Here is a 21952-nt window from a genome sequence, read left to right as displayed (position 1 = left end):
TGGTTTTGTTAAGAATCCTTAGGAACCATGTGTGTACAAGAAAGTTAGTGGGAGTGCAGTGACATTCCTAATACTTTATGTTGATGTTATCCTTCTCATTGGGAATGATATAGGATTATTGCAATCAACTAAAGTATGGTTAACAAGTAAATTCTCCATGAAAGACATGGGTGAAGCATCCTATGCATTGGGAATACAAATCTATAGAGATAGATAAAAAAGACTTCTTGGACTCACCCAAGCCACCTATATCGATACCATTCTGAAGAGATTCTTTATGCAAGAGTCCAAGAGAAGATACTTACCAATGTGTCATTGTGTTACTCTATCTAAAGCTATGTGTCCCAAAACTGATGAAGGGATAGAGATGATGACACGTATTCCATATGCGTCAGCCATTGGTAGTATCATGTATGGTTTCATAACGACACGCCCTGATGTTGCTTACCCTCTGAGTGTTACAAGCAAATATCAGGAAAACCCGGTCCAATGCAATGGAAAGCCGTGAAAGATATTCTTAAGTACTTAAGAAGGACTAAGAACTTGTTCATGGTCTGTGGGGGTGGAGAATTGAATTTGAAGGCTACACTGATTCTAGCTTCCAATGTGACGTAAATGATTCGAAATCGACCCCGAATTTAATTATTCAGTATTTGGCAAGAATTAGAAATAATTATTTTAAAGTGCTAAATTAAAATAATTAATCCAAATAATTATATTTGTGTGTTAAAAATATGTATTAGAAAATATCGTCATTATAGGCGATATTAAAATATATATCGGAGTTTTATAGCACAAGGGATTTGTAAATATTTGGACCGGGTCACATTTCTGCATTTGGGCTAATATTTTGATTCATGTATATATATGTGTGTGTTAATTAGAAGCCCATTTTTCCCCAGGCCCAAATTCTTTCCTCCTCCATCTTCTCGTTTCTTCTCGCCTCTTCTCTTGCATCCTATTTCTTCTCCATCGTGAGCAGTTTGTCGTTGACTCTTGCTGCTAGGAAGCGGGTCTCCATAGCTCACCCAAGATAGCCCAAGAAGTCCCTCAGCCCTCCTTGCCATAATCAACATCAAGGTGCTTGTTTCTTGTTACCATGTTTCTTCCAAGTTGTTGTGTTTCCTTTCCAGCTTCTTGAATTCTATTTTTCTTGGTTCTTTAGAGTGTGAAGAGGTTGATTCTAACTTTATTTCAGTTAAAGGATAGCTTTTGAAGGTAATCTCTAAGCCTAGGTTATCAATTTTGTTCATGGAAGTAAATGTTGGTTTCAGTTTCGAGTTGCAAGTTGTTGCTTCTGATTTTCGGGTTTCTGTGTGTATTGCACTAAGAATCTTGACTTGTGGTTCATATAGAACTTATATATCTATGTGTTAGCTTTCTATAGCCATTGACAAAATGGATTCCAATGAGAAACGAATTTGATATGATTTTTCTACAAAAATGTATCGAAATGGAATTCTGTGTTGAAGCTGTGCAGATTAGCTACTGTAATTTGAGTTTATGACATTTATGAACTTAGATTATGGACATATGACTCAAATAAGAGTTGTAGAGCTATGTGTTGTTTTCGTATTGATATAAGATTCGTTAAATTACATTAAGAATTGAGGTAGTTATGCTCATTTTGCTGAAACTGCTCACTTACAGACTGTTGTCCGCAAATTGCGTTGGTAGTGGCGTATTCTGGATAATTCTAGGATTTATCTATTAAGATTCTAGAAATGGTTTCTTCTAGAAAAACTTAGATATTTGAGTTTTATTTCATCTCCAATTGGCGGATATCGATTTGAGTAAATGATGAGTTAGATATGAATTTGATACTCTTAAGTGTCGAACCTGAATCTGTCACAGACCTTGCATCTCATGGTTTCTGGTTTTGGGCGTTTTTCAGTGTCGAGATGATTGAATTCCTTTATGATGTCTTCTAATGAAATATTGGATTTTGAGTTAAGAGTCCAGCCATGTATAATAAGTGTGTTTTGGTTAAGTTTTAGTTGAGTTATGACCTTAAAACCGAACTTAGGTACAAGGTGGAATTAGTAACTTGTTTTTGGCTAAGAGTTGAATATTTATTTGATGGAAATAAATTATTTGCCATAGGTTTTAGTAGCCAGGAAGCACCGAGGAGTTCATAAACTATTGTGGTAATTTAATTTGAAGGCTAAGGTACGGATTGATTGATTCCTTACAGCGTCTATAACGACGTTTAATTTAATTGATGTGATTTTATGAGAATTATGTGTTTATGTGCTCTTTGGGCTGTTTGGGTGTATTTTAAGATTATTCCTCTTTTTTTTAAAAAAAATAAATGTGATTTTTTAAATATATTGGAATAATATGTGGATTTATATGCATTGTTGAGCACGCATTCATATCGAGCCATGACTCCGTTGTTTCCGAAATTTCTGTTACTCTTGGATGAGTTATTTAGACATCAGAGCAGAGGGCGTTTAAGCGTCACACCTCTGATGACTAGCGGAAGGGCAGAGCAGTTCTGCAGACTGACACCCCTGACGCAGATGTGCAGGACCGAGGGCGTATTTGACACGTCACATCCCTGGCACATGTGGCCAGAGTTGTTGCTATCGTTTCTTTGGATCCAGATTGATACCCGAGATTATTGGTACCCTACATGCATTGCATTGCTTTGATTTCATTACATGTCATTTATTTATGCTGTAATTTATTTGATCTTCGTACTGGGGTTTGACCCCTGTCCCTCGGGGCTGGTGTGGTTTGTTTTATGATTCCATAGTAGGTTATACATGTGGTTCTGATGCAGCTGGCGGAGCGTCTGCCAGTGGAGCCCAGTGAGTCGGTTTGAGTTGGGAGTCCCAGATCTTTATACTATATATATTGAGTCATTTTCCGAGGAGATGCCTCGTGTATTTGTATGTTGTATTATTGAGCGTTGGATATTATTTGGTGTGATCGAGCCTGGCTGGTTCTGTGTGCAATTGGTATTCTGTTTGTTTTATTGGACTCTATTTTTGAGTATAAATGTTTTGTTGTGTTGTTTTGGAATTTTTGGTATGTCATACTTACGGAGAGGTCATGTCGAAATTTCTGTATGTCCAAAATGGAAAATTTTTAATCGTTTTCGCTTTGTACGCTAATAAATCCTGGTTGTTTGATAATTAATAATTAATCAGGAGCACGAGCCCTCACAGTTGGTATCAGAGCGTAACTGGGATATGCTCGAATTAGAGTATAGGACACTCGAGTTTAGACACAAATAAATTGATTGCGTATTTGATTTACTACTTGCTCTTTATTTGATTTGCGTGCTATGATTATTTAACTTAGCTGAGATAGAGCTATTAGTGAAGTAAGTTTGACGCTTCGTTTATTTGTACCTAGTGCAGTAAGTTTTAACTCTCCTTGAAACCCTTCAGTGCTTACTGTTAATTTTCAGCTTGTGGATTAATCTTTGTGTCTTGTAGAATGGCACCGGGAGGAAGAGGCAGAAAAGGAAAAGAAGTTATCCAAGAGTCCGAAGCCCGGAACATAGGAAATACTGAGGGTATTGGCAGAGGTAGACGTGGCCGCCCTAGAGGAAGGGCAAATCAAAATGTTAATATAGAGGTAGAGGTGGAGCAGGAACCACCAATTCGTCCAGAAAGGCATGTTGCAAGGAATATAGAAGTAGATCGTGAAGTTTAGTAGCTGACCCAAAGAATGAGAGAAATGGAGTTAGTGATTGCTAAATTCCAAGATATTCGTCCTCCAAAATTCTTTGGAAATGAAGGTGGCGAAAAGGAAACAGCGTGGCTGAAATGCATGAACTATCTATTTAATCTGGTGGAGTACACTCCAGAGCTGAGACTCAAGTTAGCTGTTTACCAACTCAAGGATCGAGCACAGCTGTGGTGGGAAGCCACAGAGGAAGCAATCCGAGAATCTAGTCAGATAATTTCTTGGGAGGTATTCCGTACTCATTTTATTCAAGAATACTCGCCTCCATCTTATTATTCTGCTAAGGAAGTCGAGTTCAATCAGTTGGTTCAGGGAAATATGTCAGTGGGAGAGTACGCCTCTCAATTTACTGCTCTACTAGCTTATGTACCTCATGTTTCTAATAGTGATCGTTCCAAGCTTTCGCGTTTCATGCTAGGACTGAATCGGACGATACATACGTTGGTTATGACTGGAGCACCAACTACTTATGCAGAAGCGGTAGAGAAAGCAAAGAATATTGAGGCTAGTTTTCTTTGGGGAGGATCACAACAGGTTCCATCTTTTACTTCCCAAGGTTCCGGGAGTAGCATTCAGATGCCAGTGGGCATACCTCTTTATCAGCCTCCACAGTCAAACCAGCCACCTAAGCAGCAGAAATTCAGAGCTAAAGGAAAGCAGTTTAAGAAGAAGTCTTACAGTAGTTCATCTAGTTCAGGCAGTTCTCGTGGAGGAAGACCTAGTGGTTATGTTCGATATTCTTGTGGGAGATGTGGAGGTAGGCATCCTACTACCCAGTGCACAGGAGTTCAGGGAGACTGCCATACATGTGGATTACCGGGACATTATGCAAGAGTTTGTCCTAATGCAGGAAGACAGCAGTATCAGCCCTCTCAGTTTAGCCAGTTTCAACGAGCCCCGGTACCTAGACCATCTACTCCACAGCCTAGCTACCAATAGCCGAGAAGATCTACTCAGCAGTACTTTCCAGGACCTCAGCAGGCTAGGGTGCATGCTTTGACACAGGACTAGGCTCATGAGACGCCCGGAGGGGTCATTGCAGGTATATGCTTTATTTTTGATCATCCTGGACGTATATTGATAGACACAGGAGCATCTCATTCATTTCTGTCTGCTGCATTTATCGATGAACATGAGATAGCTACTTCCTTGTTGTTGGATACGGTGTCTGTGTCTACCCCTGCTGGTGTGTATTTGATGTCTCGTGAGATAGTTCTGAACTGTATGATTAGATTTGATGATAACCTTATGATAACTAATCTAATCAAATTATCTATGTCTTATTTCGAATGTATTTTGGGAATGGATACTTTGACGAATTATCGAGCCACCGTTGATTGTTTCCATGGAGTTGTCAGATTTAGACCTTATTATGGCAATAAGTGGAACTTTTATGGTAATGATTCTCAGTAACGCATTCCATTAGTGTCAGCGATGGAAATGTTTAGACTGCTATCGGCAGAGAATGAAGGATTCATGATTTATGCAGTTGATATCACACAGGAAGAAATGTTGAAGGTTTTGGATATTCCCGTGGTAAAGGATTTTGCTGATGTATTTCTTGATGAAATTCCAGGTTTTCCGCCTCAAAGGGAAATAGATTTCAGTATTGAGTTAATGTCAGGGACAGATCCTATTTCTAGAGCACCGTATCGTTTGGCTCTAGCGGAGTTGAAAGAACTCAAGGAAAAATTATGAGACTTACTGGAGAAAGTTTATATTAGACCAAGTATGTCACCTTGGGGAGCTCCAGTATTGCTTGTAAAGAAGAAAGACGGGACGATGAGGATGTGTATTGATTATCGGCAATTGAATAAAGCTACAGTGAAGAATAAATATCCTCTACCGCTTATCTATGACTTGTTTGATCAGTTGCAAGGTACATCCGTGTATTCCAAGATCGATCTTTGTTCTGGATATCATCAGCTTAGATTTAGAGAGGAAGATGTTCCTAAAACTGCATTTCGGACACGTTATGGGCATTATGAATTTTTAGTCATGCCTTTCGGATTGACTAATGCTCCAGCGGTTTTCATGGATTTGATGAATCGTGTTTTTCGAGAATTTTTAGACAAATTTGTTTATCGATGACAATTTGATTTATTCAAAAACAAAGAAGGAGCATCGAGAACATTTAAGACTAGTCCTCCAAACACTCAGAGCAGCACAATTATATGCTAAATTTTCTAAGTGTGAATTTTGGTTGGACAAAGTAGTATTTCTGGGTCATGTTATATCCGCTCAAGAAGTTTCAGTGGATCCCAGTAAACTTGAAGCTGTTATTAATTGGCCAACACCAGCCAATGTTTCTGAGATTCGCAGCTTTTTGGGATTAGCAGGGTATTATAGGCGTTTTATTGAAAGATTTTCCATTATTGCAAGGCCTATGGCTCAATTAACACAAAAAGATCCACGTTTTGTGTGGATTGCAGAATGTGAATCAAGTTTTCAGACTTTGAAGGAAAAGTTGACAACAGCTCCAGTGTTAGCTTTACCTTCAGGCTCAGGTGGACTTGTTATGTGTACAGATGCTTCTCTGAATGGGATGGGATGTGTTTTAATGTAAAATGGACGAGTGATTGCATATGCATCTCGACAGTTGAAGCCACACGAGACTCTATATCCAGTTCATGATTTAGAATTGGCTGCCATTGTGTTTGCGTTAAAAATATGGCGTCATTATCTGTACGGTGAACAGTTTGTAATTTATTCTGATCACAAGAGCCTTAAATATCTTTTCACACAGTCCGACTTGAACATGAGACAACGTCGATGGATGGAGTTGCTTAAAGACTTTGATTGTGAGAGTCAATATCAACCAGGACGAATGAATCTAGTTGCAGATGCACTTAGTAGGAAGGTTCAAAACGCTATATTGACCTCTCTGAGTATTTCTAAAGTCCACGAGCACTTGGGAATATCAGGATGGACTTATCAAACAACTAGAAATTATTTATAGTTTCATCTATCAAAGTCGAGCCACAGATAATATCAAGCATTAAAGAAGCGCAGAGAACTAATCCGCACATTCATAGATTGAAAGAATTGGCCCAAACAGATCAGTCAGATAAATTCAGTGTTGCTTCAGATGGTAGTTTGCGCTTTAATGGGAGACTTTTGGTTCCTAATTTGATAGATCTGAAAGAAGCTATACTACATGAAGCACATTGTAGTCGACATAGCATTCATCCAGGAAATCGAAAGATGTATCATACTTTGAGAGCTCATTATTGGTGGGAAGGGATGAAGAAGGAAATTTCTGATTTCGTGGCTAAATGTTTAACTTGCCAACAGGTTAAAGTTGAACGAATGAGACCTGGCGGTATGTTACATAGTCTTGAAGTGCCACAGTGGAATTGAGAGCAGACTGCTATGGATTTCGTGACACACCTACCTCGTACTAATCGTGGTTGTGATGAAATTTGGGTGATTGTTGATAGATTGTCTAAATCAGCCCATTTTATTCCATATGACCGTACTTGTACTTACAAGAAAATGGCGAAATTGTACATTGATCATGTGGTAAGATTGCATGGTGTGCCAATAATCATAGTATCAGACCGTGATCCAAGGTTTACTTCGAAGTTTTGGAGTAGTTTGCAATCATCTTTGGGTTCAAAGTTGGCTATGAGCACTGCTTATCATCCCCAAACAGATGGTCAGTCAGAACGAACCATCCAGACTCTAGAGGATATGTTACGAGCAGTTGTAATGGATTTCAGAGGTGGTTGGCAAGAATCATTGTCTATGGTCAAATTCTCTTACAACAATAATTTTCAGACAACGATCGGTATGGCACCATTTGAAGCTTTATATGGCAGAAAGTGCTGATCTCCGATTTGTTGGGAAGATGTAGGAGAACAAAAGATGTCTAAACCAGAGTTTGTACAAGACATGAAAGATAAAGTTGAATTGATTAGAAAAAGAATGAAAGCAGCCCAGGATCGTCAAGCAAGTTATGCTAATAAAAGGCGCCGGCCTTTAGAGTTCGAGGTTGGTGTTTATGTTTTCTTAAAAGTATCACCGTTTCGTGGTATTATGAGATTTGGACGTAAAGGGAAGTTAGCTCCACGTTATATTGGTCCGTATGCAATTGTTGAGAGGATTGGCACTTTGGCTTATCGTTTGGACTTGTCGCAGAGTTTGTCTGCGATACACGATGTGTTTCCATGTATCTATGCTGCGGAAGTACGAGCCAGATCCATCTCATGTTTTGAGTACCGAGGATGTGGAGTTAGATAGTTCCCTAAGTTATGTTGAGCATCCGGTTCAAATTCTTGATCGCAAAGAGAAGCAACTCAGGAACAAGACGATTCCTTTTGTTTTGGTGCAGTGGAGTAGACATGGGATAGAAGACGCTACATGGGAGTTAGAAACTAGAATGCGTCAAGAGTGGCCTCACTTGTTTGTAAATATGATGAATAACTCCATGTACTCAAATTTTCCTATGTATTATCAGTGTTAAATGTTTTAACCACTTTGTGTAAAAGTATTATGTATGTTAGATTTCGAGGACGGAATTTTTTATTAGGAGGGGAGATTGTGAGAACCCGAATTTAATTATTCAGTATTTGGCAAGAATTAGAAATAATTATTTTAAAGTGCTAAATTAAAATAATTAATCCAAATAATTATATTTGTGTGTTAAAAATATGTATTAGAAAATATCGTCATTATAGGTGATATTAAAATATATATCGGAGTTTTATAGCACAAGGGATTTGTAAATATTTGGATCGGGTCACATTCCTGCATTTGGGCTAATATTTGGATTCATGTATATATATGTGTGTGTTATTTAGAAGCCCATTTTTCCCCAAGCCCAAATTCTTTCCTCCTCCATCTTCTCGTTTCTTCTCGCCTCTTCTCTTACATCCTATGTCTTCTCCATCGTGAGCAGCTTCTCGTCGCCTCTTGCTGCTAGGAAAGCGGGTCTCCATAGCTCACCCAAGATAGCCCAAGTAGTCCCTCAGCTCTCCTTGCCATAATCAACATCAAGGTGCTTGTTTCTTGTTACCATGTTTCTTCTAAGTTGTTGTGTTTTCTTTCCAGCTTCTCGAATTCTATATTTCTTGGTTCTTTAGAGTGTGAAGAGGTCGATTCTAACTTTATTTTAGTTAAATGAAAGCTTTTGAAGGTAATCTCTAAGCCTAGGTTATCAATTTTGTTCATGGAAGTAAATGTTGGTTTCAGTTTCAAGTTGCAGGTTGTTGCTTCTGATTTTCGGGTTTCTGTGTGTATTGCACTAAGAATCTTGACTTGTGGTTCATATAGAACTTATATATCTATGTGTTAGCTTTCTATAGCCACTAACAAAATGGAACTCCAATGAGAAACGAATTTGATATGATATTTCTACCAAAATGTGTCGAAATAGAATTCTGTGTTGGAGCTGTGCAGATTAGCTACTGTAATTTGGGTTTATGACATTTATGCATTTGGATTCTGAACTTATGATTCAAATAAGAGTTGTATAGCTATGTGTTGTCTTCATATTGATATAAGATTCGTTAAATTCCATTTAGAATTGAGGTAGTTATGCTCATTTTGCTGAAACTGCTCACTTACAGACTGCTGTCCACAAATTGCGTTGGTAGTGGCGTATTCTGGATAATTCTGGGATTTATCTATTAAGATTCTGGAAATGGTTTCTTCTAGAAAAACTTAGATATTTGAGTTGTATTTCATCTCCAATTGGCGGATATTGATTTGAGTCAATGATGAGTTAGATATGAATTTGATACTCCTGAGTGTCGAACCTTAATCTGTCACAGACCTTGCATCTCATGGTTTCTGGTTTTGGGCGTTTTTCAGTGTCAAGATGATTGAATTCCTTTCTAATGTCTTCTAATGAAGTATGGGATTTTGAGTTAGGAGTCCAGCCATGTATGATAAGTGTGTTTTGGTTAAGTTTTAGTTGAGTTATGACCATAAAACCGAACTTAGGTACAATGTGGAATTAGTAACTTGTTTTTGGCTAAGAGTTGAATATTTATTTGATGAAAATAAATTATTTGCCACAGGTTTTAATAGCCAAGAAGCACCGAGGAGTTCATAAACTATTGTGGTAATTTAATTTGAAGGTTAAGGTACGAATTGATTGATTCCTTACAGCGTCTATAACGACGTGTAATTTAATTGATGTGATTTTATGAGAATTATGTGTTTATGTGCTCTTTATACTGTTTGGGTGTATTTTAAGATTATTCCTCTTTTTTTAAAAAATAAATGTGATTTTTTAAATATATTGGAATAATCTGTGGATTTATATGCATTGTTGAGCACGCATTGATATCGAGCTATGACTTCGTTGTTTCCGAGATTTTTGTTTACTCTTGGATGAGTTATTTAGACATCAGAGTCGAGGGCGTTTAAGCGTCACACCTCTGATGACTAGCGGAAGGGCAGAGCAGTTCTGCAGACTGACACCCCTGACGCAGATGTGCAGGGCCGAGGGCGTATTTGACACGTCACACCCTTGGCACATGAGGCCACAGTTGTTGCTATCGTCTCTTTGGATCCAGATTGATACCCGAGATTATTGGTACCCTACTTGCATTGCATTGCATTGATTTCATTACATGTCATTTATTTATGCTGTAATTTATTTGATCTTCGGACTGGGGTTTGACTCCTGTCCCTCGGGGCTGCTGTGGTTTGTTTTGTGATTCCATAGCAGGTTATACATGTGGTTCTGATGCAGCTGGCGGAGCGTCTGCCAGTGGAGCCCAGTGAGTTGGTTTGAGTTGGGAGTCCCCAGATATTTCTTCTATATATATTGAGTCATTTTCCGAGGAGATGCCTCGTGTATTTGTAAGGTTGTATTATTGAGCGTTGGATATTATTTGGTGTGATCGAGCCTGGCTGGCTCTGTGTGCAATTGGTATTCTGTTTGTTTTATTGGACTCTATTTTCGAGTATAAATGTTTTGTTGTGTTGTTTTGTAATTTTTGGTATGTCCTATTTACGGAGAGGTCATGCCGAAATTTATGTAGGTCCAAAATGGAAAATTTTTAATCTTTTTCGCCGTGTACGCTAATAAATCCTGGTTGTTTGATAATTAAAAATTAATCAGGAGCATGTGCCCTCACACTGTCTCTTGGAAAAGTTCCAAGCAAGACACCATTGCGGATTCAACCATTGAAGCTGAATACATTGCTGCATCTGCTGCCGTCAAAGAGGCAGTTTGGATGAGGAATTTTGTCCAAAAGTTGGGCGTTACTCTTAATAGAGTTGATCCAGTCCTGGTGTTCTGTGACAACACTGGTTCTGTTGCGCAAGAAAAAGAACCAAGGTCTCATCAGCGATCCAAACATGTATGAGGAAGTTCTACATCATCCGGGAGATTGTACGAAGAGGAGATATATCAGTCGAAAGAGTCTCCTATACAGAAAATGTTGTAGATCCACTTACAAAGTACTTGCCAGGACCATTTTTTGAAAATCATTGCGAATCAATGAGATTAAAGTTTATGGGTAGTTGGCTTAGGGGCAAGTGGGAGATTGTTAGAGTTGATGTCCTGTAAGCCAACTGTTGGCTATGCAATTTATTGACTCAAGTGTAATAAACAATCTTTATTTTAATATAATTAAATTTTCATGGTTTCATTTTACTTTATCTGTATACCCAAGCAATCAGCATAGATAAAGTCATTGATTATACTTTAATACAAATGAATTGTAATACTAGCACCTAAATCACATAAAACATTAGAGAATTTCTTATAACCAATAGTGCAAGGTATGGTAAAAATCCTTGGATTATCAAGCTTTTGAGGCATTTGGTGCTGGAAAATAGTGGGGCATCCCTCGGTTAAGTCAAACACTATATGCTCTTTCAGCTTCTTTTTGCGAGGTCGAAATCATGGCCATAATTTTGTGTACGTGGTCTTTTTCTTCAAAGCATCAACCAAAGGGGCATTGACATGTAACTTCTGCAGATCAAGAACTGCTGAAAATTCATCGTGACATAAGCTTTTTCTAGTGCCTCGGGGAATGGCGGGGCAATGACAATAGATGGGGATAGTTCTGTTTTGGGCTTTACTTCATCTTTAAGCTACTCTATGTTTTCCTTCTTAGAGTCAACTTCCCTAACACTTCTCACCATGATGGCATTGACTATCTCACTGCAATTTACCATAGTGTTTTTGTTGGATCTTGGTTTTCTCGTGCCCAAAACGCAACGGAAGTTTAAAATTTTTATTTTATTTTGACAATCAAAATATTTGTTTGAGCACTCGTATGATTTTAATAATTAAACATACATAGGATGTTTAAAATTTTATACCTTTGGTGAACGATTCACATGACTACAACTATTCTGGGGTTAGCGGAGATAGCTCTTGATGAATTTTGTACAAAATTTCTTCAAGAACTCTTTTATTCAATCTTTCTATCAAATCCACGACTAGAGGCTAGGGTTTTGGCTTGCTTACTTCCTTTTATAATTAAGTAATGACCTAATATACATAATTAACATTAATAGGCTTGATTAATTAATTGGGCTAGTCCAACTAGTTTAATTAATTAATCAAAGTCCATTAAGAACTTTAATTATTTAGTATGTTAGACTTGTACTCCTACAAGCCCATTAAACACACTTCCCATTATATTTAATTTAATATTTAATAAACTCAACTTTTGAGTTTAATAAATTAAATCCATTATAAATTCAACATTTGAATTTAATATTTAAATTATAAATTTAACTCCTTGAATTTATCAACTCCAAAATTTAATATTTAATAAACTTAATTTTGAGTTTAATAATTAATAAATTAAATTCTAAAATTTTATAAATTCAACTCCTTGAATTTATTTTCTCAAAATTTAATTATCATAAATTCAACTCCTTGAATTACTATATCATAATATAAATTCAACTCCTTGAATTTATTCTCTCAACGGGAATAAATGATCCAGTGCTTATGTGACTCTCAATGGTTCAGGGATACAGCTAGTCGTGGGTTCACAACTCTTTGCGACTCAGGACAAAATCCTTTATTCGGGCTTACCCTAATTTTCCTCATTCTATATATCAACAATTGATCATGAGAATGTCAGAAATCATATTTCCGATTAAACCCATCGAATCATGGTAAGAGCGTCTAGTAGCATCGTCCCATGATTCCCTAGGTATCACGGTCCCTTCATCGAATATATCCCGATCGAATCTGCAACCATTGGTTCATCGAGGGTTGCACTAGAATTCGATAACCATTTGACATCTATTTGAGAATAAATAGTGGCGCCATCGCATGTACAACTAGAGAACTCCTTCTCTAATGTACATTCCGTACTCAGGCCAAAGATTCCATGCACTATTGTTTTAACTGATCACATATGATATCCACACCCGTAGGTGAGCGGTGAATTCACGACTACAATGCACTGGCTCCTATATGTGTCGCAACTGTACCCAATCTCGCCACCTGACGACTCTCTTGGACCCGGTAAACGAGTCAAAGCTCAGCCCTAGCATATAGTGCTTCAGTGTTGTCCCAGGTCGTAAGGACTAATGGTGTACAATCATAACCACCTACTTATCCTCTCGATGAATGATAACCACTTGGAAAGTCCGAGGGAGGGTTGTTCGGTATAATCATCATATGACTAACCATCTGCATGTTTGGATATCTCTATGCGCTTACTAAGAAACGTGGTACACAACATCACAGATGCTAGTCTCGAGCTCAAGTGACCTTTATCCATGTTTTAGGCGGCTGAATCGACTAGGAACGAATTTAGATCATACATTGTTTACAAATGAGTTTCAACATCGAATTACGATTCATATGTATTAAAGTATAATCAAGGTCTTTATCTATGTTGTGCACATGGGTATACAGATAAATAAATAACAAACCATGAAATAATGAATTATATTAAAATAAAGATTGTTTATTACAACTGAGTCGATAAAATTCTTATTCAATAGTTGGCTTACAGGGCATCTACTCTAACAATCTCCCACTTGCCCTAGAGCCAACTACCCATAAACTTTAATCTCATTGCTTCGCGATGCTTCTCAAACAATGGTCCTTGCAAGGGCTTTGTAAGTTGATCAGCAACATTATCTGCAGAGCGGACTCTTTCGACTGATATATCTCTTCTTCCCACAATCTCTCGGATGATGTGGAATTTCCTCAGTACATGTTTGGATCGCTAATGTGACCTTGGTTCCTTTGATTGCCTAAGGACACCAGTGTTGTTGCAGTACACCGGGACTGGATCAACTCCATAGTAATAACGCCCAACTATTGGACAAAATTCCTCATCCAAACTGCCTCTTTGGCTGCAGCAGATGCAGCAATGTATTCAGCTTCAGTGGTGGAATCCGCAACGGTGTCTTGCTTGGAAATTTTCCAAGAGACATGAAACGTATGTCCTTTTTATTGCTTAAGAGTACTAGAATTTTTTTTTCTTCTCACTCAATTTTCGGCCATGTGCATATTACATAAAAATATTTTACAAAATATTTTGCACCATTTTAAAACCATAAGTCAACAAACTAAGTATTTGAAAATTAAAAGAAATTGTCAAAACATGAAATCGTCAATTGTTTTACCAACCTATAAAGCAATAAACATAAAGAGTATAATCCTCTCAAAAACCACTCAAAAGCAAGCATAAATAGTCTTAAAAATCTTTTAACGTAAGTCGCAAGCATAAATCATTAATGCGGAAAAAGTAGAAGCGATGGTCTTCGGGTTGTGTGCACCTTCAGTCTAGTCAAATCATCCATCAAGACCACCCTCAAACTCATCTGCATCCATCACACCTAGTGAGTCTAAAAACTCAACACACCATAATCTTTATAACAAATAATACGTATAAAACCACATGCAACAGTGAAAATACTTTTATATAAAAATAACATTTTCATGACATGCAAACATAAACATTAACTTTTTCCTTTTTCCTCAACATGACATAACATAAAACCTTTTGTCATGATCATAAACATTTTCATTCTCCTTTATTGAATTCAGATCGTTAATTGTGACTTTCCTTAAACCTCAAAAATTTGATGTATCCATCTACATGTAACCACAGTACTGGGCGGCGGGGACATCAGCGACACTCTCACCCGTCAACTGCGCCTTGGCCTATCCTCTTCGAATAGAATACGATCGTCGGAGCTCTCTCTGGGGTCTTTTCCAATATATGGGCTCCCTCTGGGGCCTTCTCCCCCCACGATATTCTTATTCTTACCACAAACATCATAACCTCATATCCAAAATTAAGATGACGTAACCCAACTGCATGCAAATCTTGGAATTTTGAAAACGAGTAATTAATTGACTTAATTGCTAAACTATTGTGTCATGCATGATTTTGTGTTAAATATGATTTAATTGTCATTTTTCATAAAACTGTATTTTTAAAGGATATTCAAGTTGCAATCGAAGTAGGGAGACCGATGGCTGAAAAATAGAAAATGATTTTATTGGTTAATTCTTTTTAATTATTTAAATTAAGGGTTATGCTTTTTCTTATTTTTGAAAATATGGGGTTTTTAGGTGAATTTATATGTCGGGACGTAAATTTTATCGGTGTTGGTTTTTCAGCAAAAATACAAACGTTTTGGCTACCCGACTAATAAATTCACAAACTTATTTAAGCAAAATTATTTTTAATATTTTAATTAATGTCTAATGAGCTTTAATGGGCCTAATTAATATATTAATGGGCCAAGGCTTAATTATTGCTTAATTAACTATAAAATATATAATAACCCACCCCAACCCCTCATGGTCATGGCCACACACCCATAAACAAATCAAACTCTCCCCATTAACTAAAAGTTACACGCACAACTTTCAGAATTTCTCCCCAAAACTCCTTCCATATACACGACACAACGCACACAATTTAAGAGGGAAAAATCGAAGCAAGCTTCAAGGATTTCAAGCCAAGGTTCTTGCCCCGTTCTTCGCAATCGTCAACGTAAAATCATGCTTTTAAAACGCAAAGGCATGCCATATTCTCCTTTTACTCATCATCACACCATATTATGTATTTATGTTTGAATTTTCATGAAAACAAGTTGCAACTTTGAAGATTTTCGGATATGCATATTGAGTGATTTTTAAAACATGTATTTTGATCCAAAAACCATGAATTTCATCTACCTAAGGGGTTGCTATGATTAGGATGTGTTAGGGTCATGTTTTACACAAGTTTAAGGAGTCCTAAAACACCCCAAAAGGCTGCACACGTTAACAGAATCAAGATGGAAACGAATGGATCAATTTTGGAACCAATTTACTGTCATGTGCTGTAGGGCTCGGTTTCATGGGATTAAATGCTAGGCTTGGGTTCGGTTGGAACCAAGGCTGGGCTAGGGACGTGCTTGGGTCAGAGGAGGAGTCCTAGCCACGCTATGACTTGAAAATCAGGGGCTGGGAGGAGTCCTTGTCAACAAGGACTCCACCCGAGAAGCATAGTGCATGTTGGTGTATGCTGTGCGCAGATGGATTGTGGGCTCGGTCAGGGGCTTTGGATGGGGATAGGTTGGGTCCTAGAAGGGTGCTTGAGGGGCTGGTTCTAGGGGTGGCTCGATGGTTAGAGGGCTCGATGGTTAGACAGCTGTTTTCTTTGAAGAAAAATGTCCTCCGCATGCTTTTGAATGACAAAATTTAATGACACTACTTACCTCATTGTCGGGTATGCAACGTCGAAAAATTTGATCCGGACAATACTTGAACAGATACGGATCATCCCAATAAAAGTTTTTTACCTCATTTAAAAATTTTCTTTTATCTTGAGAACTCCATTGCGGTGGCATTTTTCCTGTCACAAGAAAATTTACTATGTTATCAAACCAAGGTGTAGTAGTAACTGAAAATAGATGTTCATCAGGAAAATTATCGTTAATTGGTGTCATTTCACAAGATGATCCTGTTACTAGTCTCGATAAATGATCGGCTACGACATTCTCGGTTCCTTTTTTATCTTTGATCACAATGTCAAATTCTTGGAGCAACAAAATCCATCGTATCAGTCGTGGCTTTGCATCCTGTTTGGTCAACAAATATCTAATAGCAGAATGATCAGTAAACACGATAGTTGTTGATCCAATCAAATAAGAACGAAATTTATCTAATGCAAATATTACAGCAAGTAGTTCTTTTTCAGTTGTGGAGTAATTCATTTGAGCATTGTTTAAAGTTCTACTTGCATAATATATCACATAAGGCTTACCGTTTCTTCTTTGACCCAATACTGCACCGACTGCATAATCACTCGCATCGCACATGATTTCAAATGGTAAAGACCAATCAGGAGGTTGCATGATAGGAGCTGATGTTAAATGTCGAATGATTTTATCAAAAGCATTTTGACATTCTTGAGTCCACTCAAATGCACTGTCTTTTGTTAAGAGGTTACAAATGGGTTTAGAGATTAAACTAAAGTCCTTTATAAACCTCCTATAAAATCCAGCATGTCCCAAAAATGAGCGAATTTCTTTAATGGTTTTTGGAGGGGGTAAATTGGCAATGACATCAACTTTTGCTTTATCAACTTCAATTCCATGAGATGACACGACATGTCCCAAAACAATTCCAGAAGTAATCATGTAATGACATTTTTCCCAATTTAAAATAAGACCTTTTTCCTCGCATCTTTTTAAAACTTTTTCCAAATTTTCAAGACAATTATCAAATGTATTCCCAAAGACAGTTAAATCATCCATGAAAATTTCCAAACAATTTTCAACCATGTCGCAAAAAATGCTTAGCATACATCTTTGAAATGTTGCTGGGGCATTGCATAATCCAAATGGCATCCTTCTAAATGCAAATGTTCCAAAAGGACATGTGAATGTAGTTTTATCTTGATCTTCGAGTGCAATGGGAATTTGATAATAACCTGAATATCCATCAAGAAAACAGTAGTATGGATGACCTGCTACTCTTTCTAAAATTTGATCCAAAAATGGTAATGGAAAATGATCTTTTCTAGTGGCGTCATTTAATTTTCTATAATCAATACACATCCGCCAACTAGATGGGACTCGACTTGTTAACAATTCACCTTTTTCATTTTTTATCACTGTGATGCCAGATTTTTTCGGAACTACTTGTGTTGGGCTTACCCACTTACTATCAGAAATAGGGTAGATAATCCCAACATCAAGTAGTTTGAGAACTTCAGTTTTCACAACATCTTTCATGTGTGGATTTAATCTCCTTTGTGGTTGTTGAGATGTTTTTGCATTTTCTTCTAAGTGAATTTTGTGAGTGCAAATTAGTGGATTAATGCCTTTGAGATCTTTTAGTGTCCAACCAATTGCATTTTTATGTCTTTTAAGCATATCAACTAATTTACCTTCTTCATCACTTGCTAGTTTGGAAGAAATTACCACCGGATATGTTTCATCTTCTCCAAGAAATGCATACTTCAATTCTTCTGGCAAGGGTTTTAACTCCAATATGGGTGGTTCGTCTTTGTTCTCATATTTTGCATCAAATTCTTTCTCTGATCCTGGTAACGAGTGATACCTGATAAAATCATCAAGATCAATTTCAATATTTTCTTTAACAGTTTCAATTGAACAAATATCTAATTGATCACGAGTACTCCCTTCTTGAATGTTTTCTTCCACAAGAGTTTCAATAAGATTTTCATCTTCACTTTCATCTCCTTTGTCATGTGGTTGCTTACAAAGATTAAACACATTAAGCTCCAAGGTCATGTTACCAAATGACAACTTCATTATTCCATTCCTGCAATTTATAAGAGCATTAGAAGTTGCTAAAAATGGACGACCTAAAATTACAGGAATTGCATTACAAGCTTCGATAGGTTGTGTATCTAAAACTATGAAATCGACAGGATATACAAAGTTATCAACTTGGACCAACACGTCTTCTACCATACCTCTTGGCACTTTAACAGATCTATCAGCAAGTAAAAGTGTTACCGAAGTAGGTTTTAACTCGCCTAGATTGAGTTCTTGATAAACTGAATATGGAAGTAAATTCACACTAGCTCCAAGGTCAAGCAAGGCTTTTTTAATCTTTCGTTCTCCAATAATACAAGAAATAGTAGGACAACCAGGGTCTTTGTATTTCAAAGCATTATTATTTTGAATGATTGCACTTACTTGTTCGGCTAAAAATGCTTTCTTTTTCACATTCAATTTTCTTTTCACAGTGCACAAGTCTTTCAAAAATTTGGCATATGATGGTACCTGTTTTATTGCATCTAATAAAGGAATATTAACTTTTACTTGTTTAAAAATATCATATATATCAGAATTCAAATTTGATTTTTTTGTATTTTTCAATGCATGAGGGAATGGTGGTGACACTGTCTGTTGAACCTCCTCTTCGCAAGTTATGGGTTCCACTTCCTTACCCTTTGGAGTTGATTTATCATCATCTTCACAAGGTTCAAGAATGGATTTTTCCACAACCTTACCACTTCGAAGGGTAATAACAGATTTTACCTGATCCATCGGTTGAGTTCCAGAAGTTCCAGTTTGTGAATGATGATCCTTGGGATTAGGCAGAGGTTGTGAAGGAAATTTACCTTTTTCATGAACATTAAGTGCAGATGCAAATTTAGCAAGAGTATCTTTCAAATCTGTCATGGTTTGAGCAGTTTGAGTATTGATAGACTCTTGCTTTGCAATGAAAGAATTCAATATATCTTCCAAATTCCTTTTAGGTGGAGGAACATAAGGTGCATAATTTTGAAAATTTTGTTGATTTTGGAAATGTGGTTGTGAAAATTGTGCAGCATTATCATTCCTCCAACTAAAATTTGGATGATTTCGCCAACCTGGATTGTAACTTTGAGAAAATGGTTCAAAATTTGGCCTTTTGAGATTGTTTAAAACATTGGCTTGTTCATGGAGACATTCTTTAAAAGAAGGCAAAGTGGGACAATCTTTTGTAGAATGATCACTTGTATCACAGATGTGACATGCAATTTCTTGAACAGATTTTAATTGACCATTCTTTTTCAATTCAAGTGCCTCAACTTTTCTTGCCAAAGAGGTAAATCTAGCTTGAAGATCATGTTCATCTTTGAGAGTGTACATACCTCCACCAGATGTAGGAGATTGAATCTTGTTTGATGGTTCGATTGTACCTATAGTGTCCCAATTTTGAGCATTTTCAGCTAATGAATCGAGATACTCAATTGCCTCATTTGGATCTTTATCTTCAAATGTTCCATTACACATAAATTCAACCATTTGCCTATCTTTAGGTGTTAAGCCTTCATAAAATTGAGAAACAACTCTCCAAATTTCAAAACCATGATGTGGACAAAGATTAAGCAATTCTTTATATCTATCCCAACACTGATAAAAAGTTTCTCCTTGTTTTTGAGTGAAAGTGATGATTTGCCTTTTGAAAGAATTTGTTCTATGAGATGGAAAAAACTTTTTCAAAAATTGTTGTTGCAATTCATCCCAAGTTCGAATGGATCCCGATCTAAGATTTTGTAGCCAAGTTTTAGCTTTATCTTTTAAAGAAAAAGGAAAAAGCTTAAGTCGAATGGTGTTCATGCTACAATTTAGATCATTATATGTGTTGCACACTTCTTCAAATTCTCGTAAATGCATGTATGGATTTTCAGAATCTAAGCCATGAAAGTTGGGTAAAAGTTGGATAATACCAGGCTTAAAATTGAAATGAGATGCATCAGGGGGAAAAACTAGACATGAAGGTGCACTAGTACGTGTAGGATTCATGTGATCTCTAAGTATTCTTCGTCTATCATGATCATGTTGAGATTGAATTTCATCTTCATTTTCTTGGATGGGTTCTTCCGCCTTGTTTTGTGAAAATAAAGGGTTATTTCGAATGAGTCGACCACTAAGTATACGTGACCAAATAATGCTCATGCAAATGCAAATGCAAAAGAATAAAAACACACAAAAGCAATAAAAATTCAAATAAAGAAAAATAAACTATAAACAAAATTAAATAGACTTGAAATTAAATTATACTTCCCCGGCAACGGCGCCAAAAACTTGTTGTCACTTTGATTGTTGCACTCCCAAGAGCAGGTTGTCCACAAGTAGTATAATTCGGTTAGTCCGATATCGTATCCACAGGAAAGTTGAGGTAATTACAAGTCCACTACAATGTCTTTTTGTTTTTTGTTTCTTTTTAATTTTAATTGTTCAAATTTTAATTTAAGTAGTTGAGATTAAAGGATCCACTGTTGGTATTTTAATAAAGTTAACATTAACGAACAATATTGAAATCCACTTAATAAAATAGTTCCAATATATTAAATAATCATATTTATATTATGTTATAAATTATTATCTTATAAGTATATAATATATACCAAAACTTATAAATGTGGTCAAGTATTTATTGTGCTATATATATTTGTAAACACTAAATCAAGGTTCCCACTTTAAATGGTTGGTAAAACCAAACTAACATTTAAATGGTTCCAAGAATTTAGTGTAACATATAGCAACAATAAATCAAAACTCCCACTTATATGTAGGGTATAAAAATGCTTAAAAAAATAAATATAACATAACAATAAATAATGATTAAATAATATAAAACATAGATTCTTACCTTTTAATAACCTTATTATCATGCCAAGAGTTTCACCTTATCATCTCAACTTTAGGAAGTTAGCTATTCATTATTCAAAGTGTAAAACTTTGAATATGAAATTAACATGCTAATTGTATTTATATGAAGAAATAAAGGAAAAATATAGAGAGAAATATTATGAACTCAAAGGATTGTTCATAGAATGAGGGATATCTCAATACATTACAATGCACCCCAATTTATAGCCAAATTTGGGGAGACAACCACAAATAAAATATTATTTTTTTACACATAAGTCTTAATTGGTGTTCCAAGATATTATATTATATTACACATCACTTTTGAAAATCTTCTTCTCCGAATTTGCTTCTTCTCATAAAAAGAAACATGTGGATAATTGAGTTGTCTAGTTGTGGTATTTTTTTCAAACCATTTGACCAAGTAATTTGAGAGATATGGTCAAAATACTAGAGCATGGTAAAACTGCCACTCCTTTGGTAACTTTATTTGTTGTTTAATTTGATCTAAATTGTGAGAGGATTTTTATCTCATGCTTGTCAACAATATTGTAGATATTATAATCAACTTTCTACAGGTCCAATAATTATCTTAATCCCATTTGCAACGCCAAGTTTATTCTTGTTTTATCGAACCTGTAAAAAATAGTAAAAACGTGTAATTACACAACAACTTATATTTTATACAATTTAT

The 21952-nt window shown here is 36.4% G+C and overlaps 1 protein-coding gene across 3 annotated transcripts; it reads left to right on the top strand.

Annotated features, from left to right (window-relative positions):
* The first annotated feature begins 970 nt into the window (after positions 1-970).
* Positions 971-4862, top strand: LOC140975944 (uncharacterized). Of its 3 annotated transcripts, none has more exons than XM_073439867.1 (4): positions 971-1218; positions 2104-2169; positions 2762-2813; positions 3447-4862. In XM_073439867.1, exon 4 carries the CDS (start codon positions 3682-3684, stop codon positions 4636-4638), a length of 957 nt encoding a protein of 318 aa, XP_073295968.1. In that variant the 5' UTR covers positions 971-1218; positions 2104-2169; positions 2762-2813; positions 3447-3681; the 3' UTR covers positions 4639-4862. The 3 variants fall into 3 exon arrangements, with proteins under 3 accessions (XP_073295968.1, XP_073295967.1, XP_073295966.1); XM_073439866.1 differs by having other exon boundaries at positions 2759-2813; XM_073439865.1 differs by having other exon boundaries at positions 2104-2626.
* The last annotated feature ends 17090 nt before the right edge of the window (positions 4863-21952 follow it).

This window comes from Primulina huaijiensis, chromosome 4, assembly GCF_012295235.1.
Source record: "Primulina huaijiensis isolate GDHJ02 chromosome 4, ASM1229523v2, whole genome shotgun sequence".
NCBI lineage: Eukaryota > Viridiplantae > Streptophyta > Magnoliopsida > Lamiales > Gesneriaceae > Primulina > Primulina huaijiensis.
This window is presented reverse-complemented; position numbering and strand designations above follow the sequence as displayed.

Excerpts from the sequence above, each read along its gene's own strand:
- LOC140975944 (XM_073439867.1), top strand. The coding sequence starts at position 3,682 with ATGAGAGAAATGGAGTTAGTGATTGCTAAATTCCAAGATATTCGTCCT.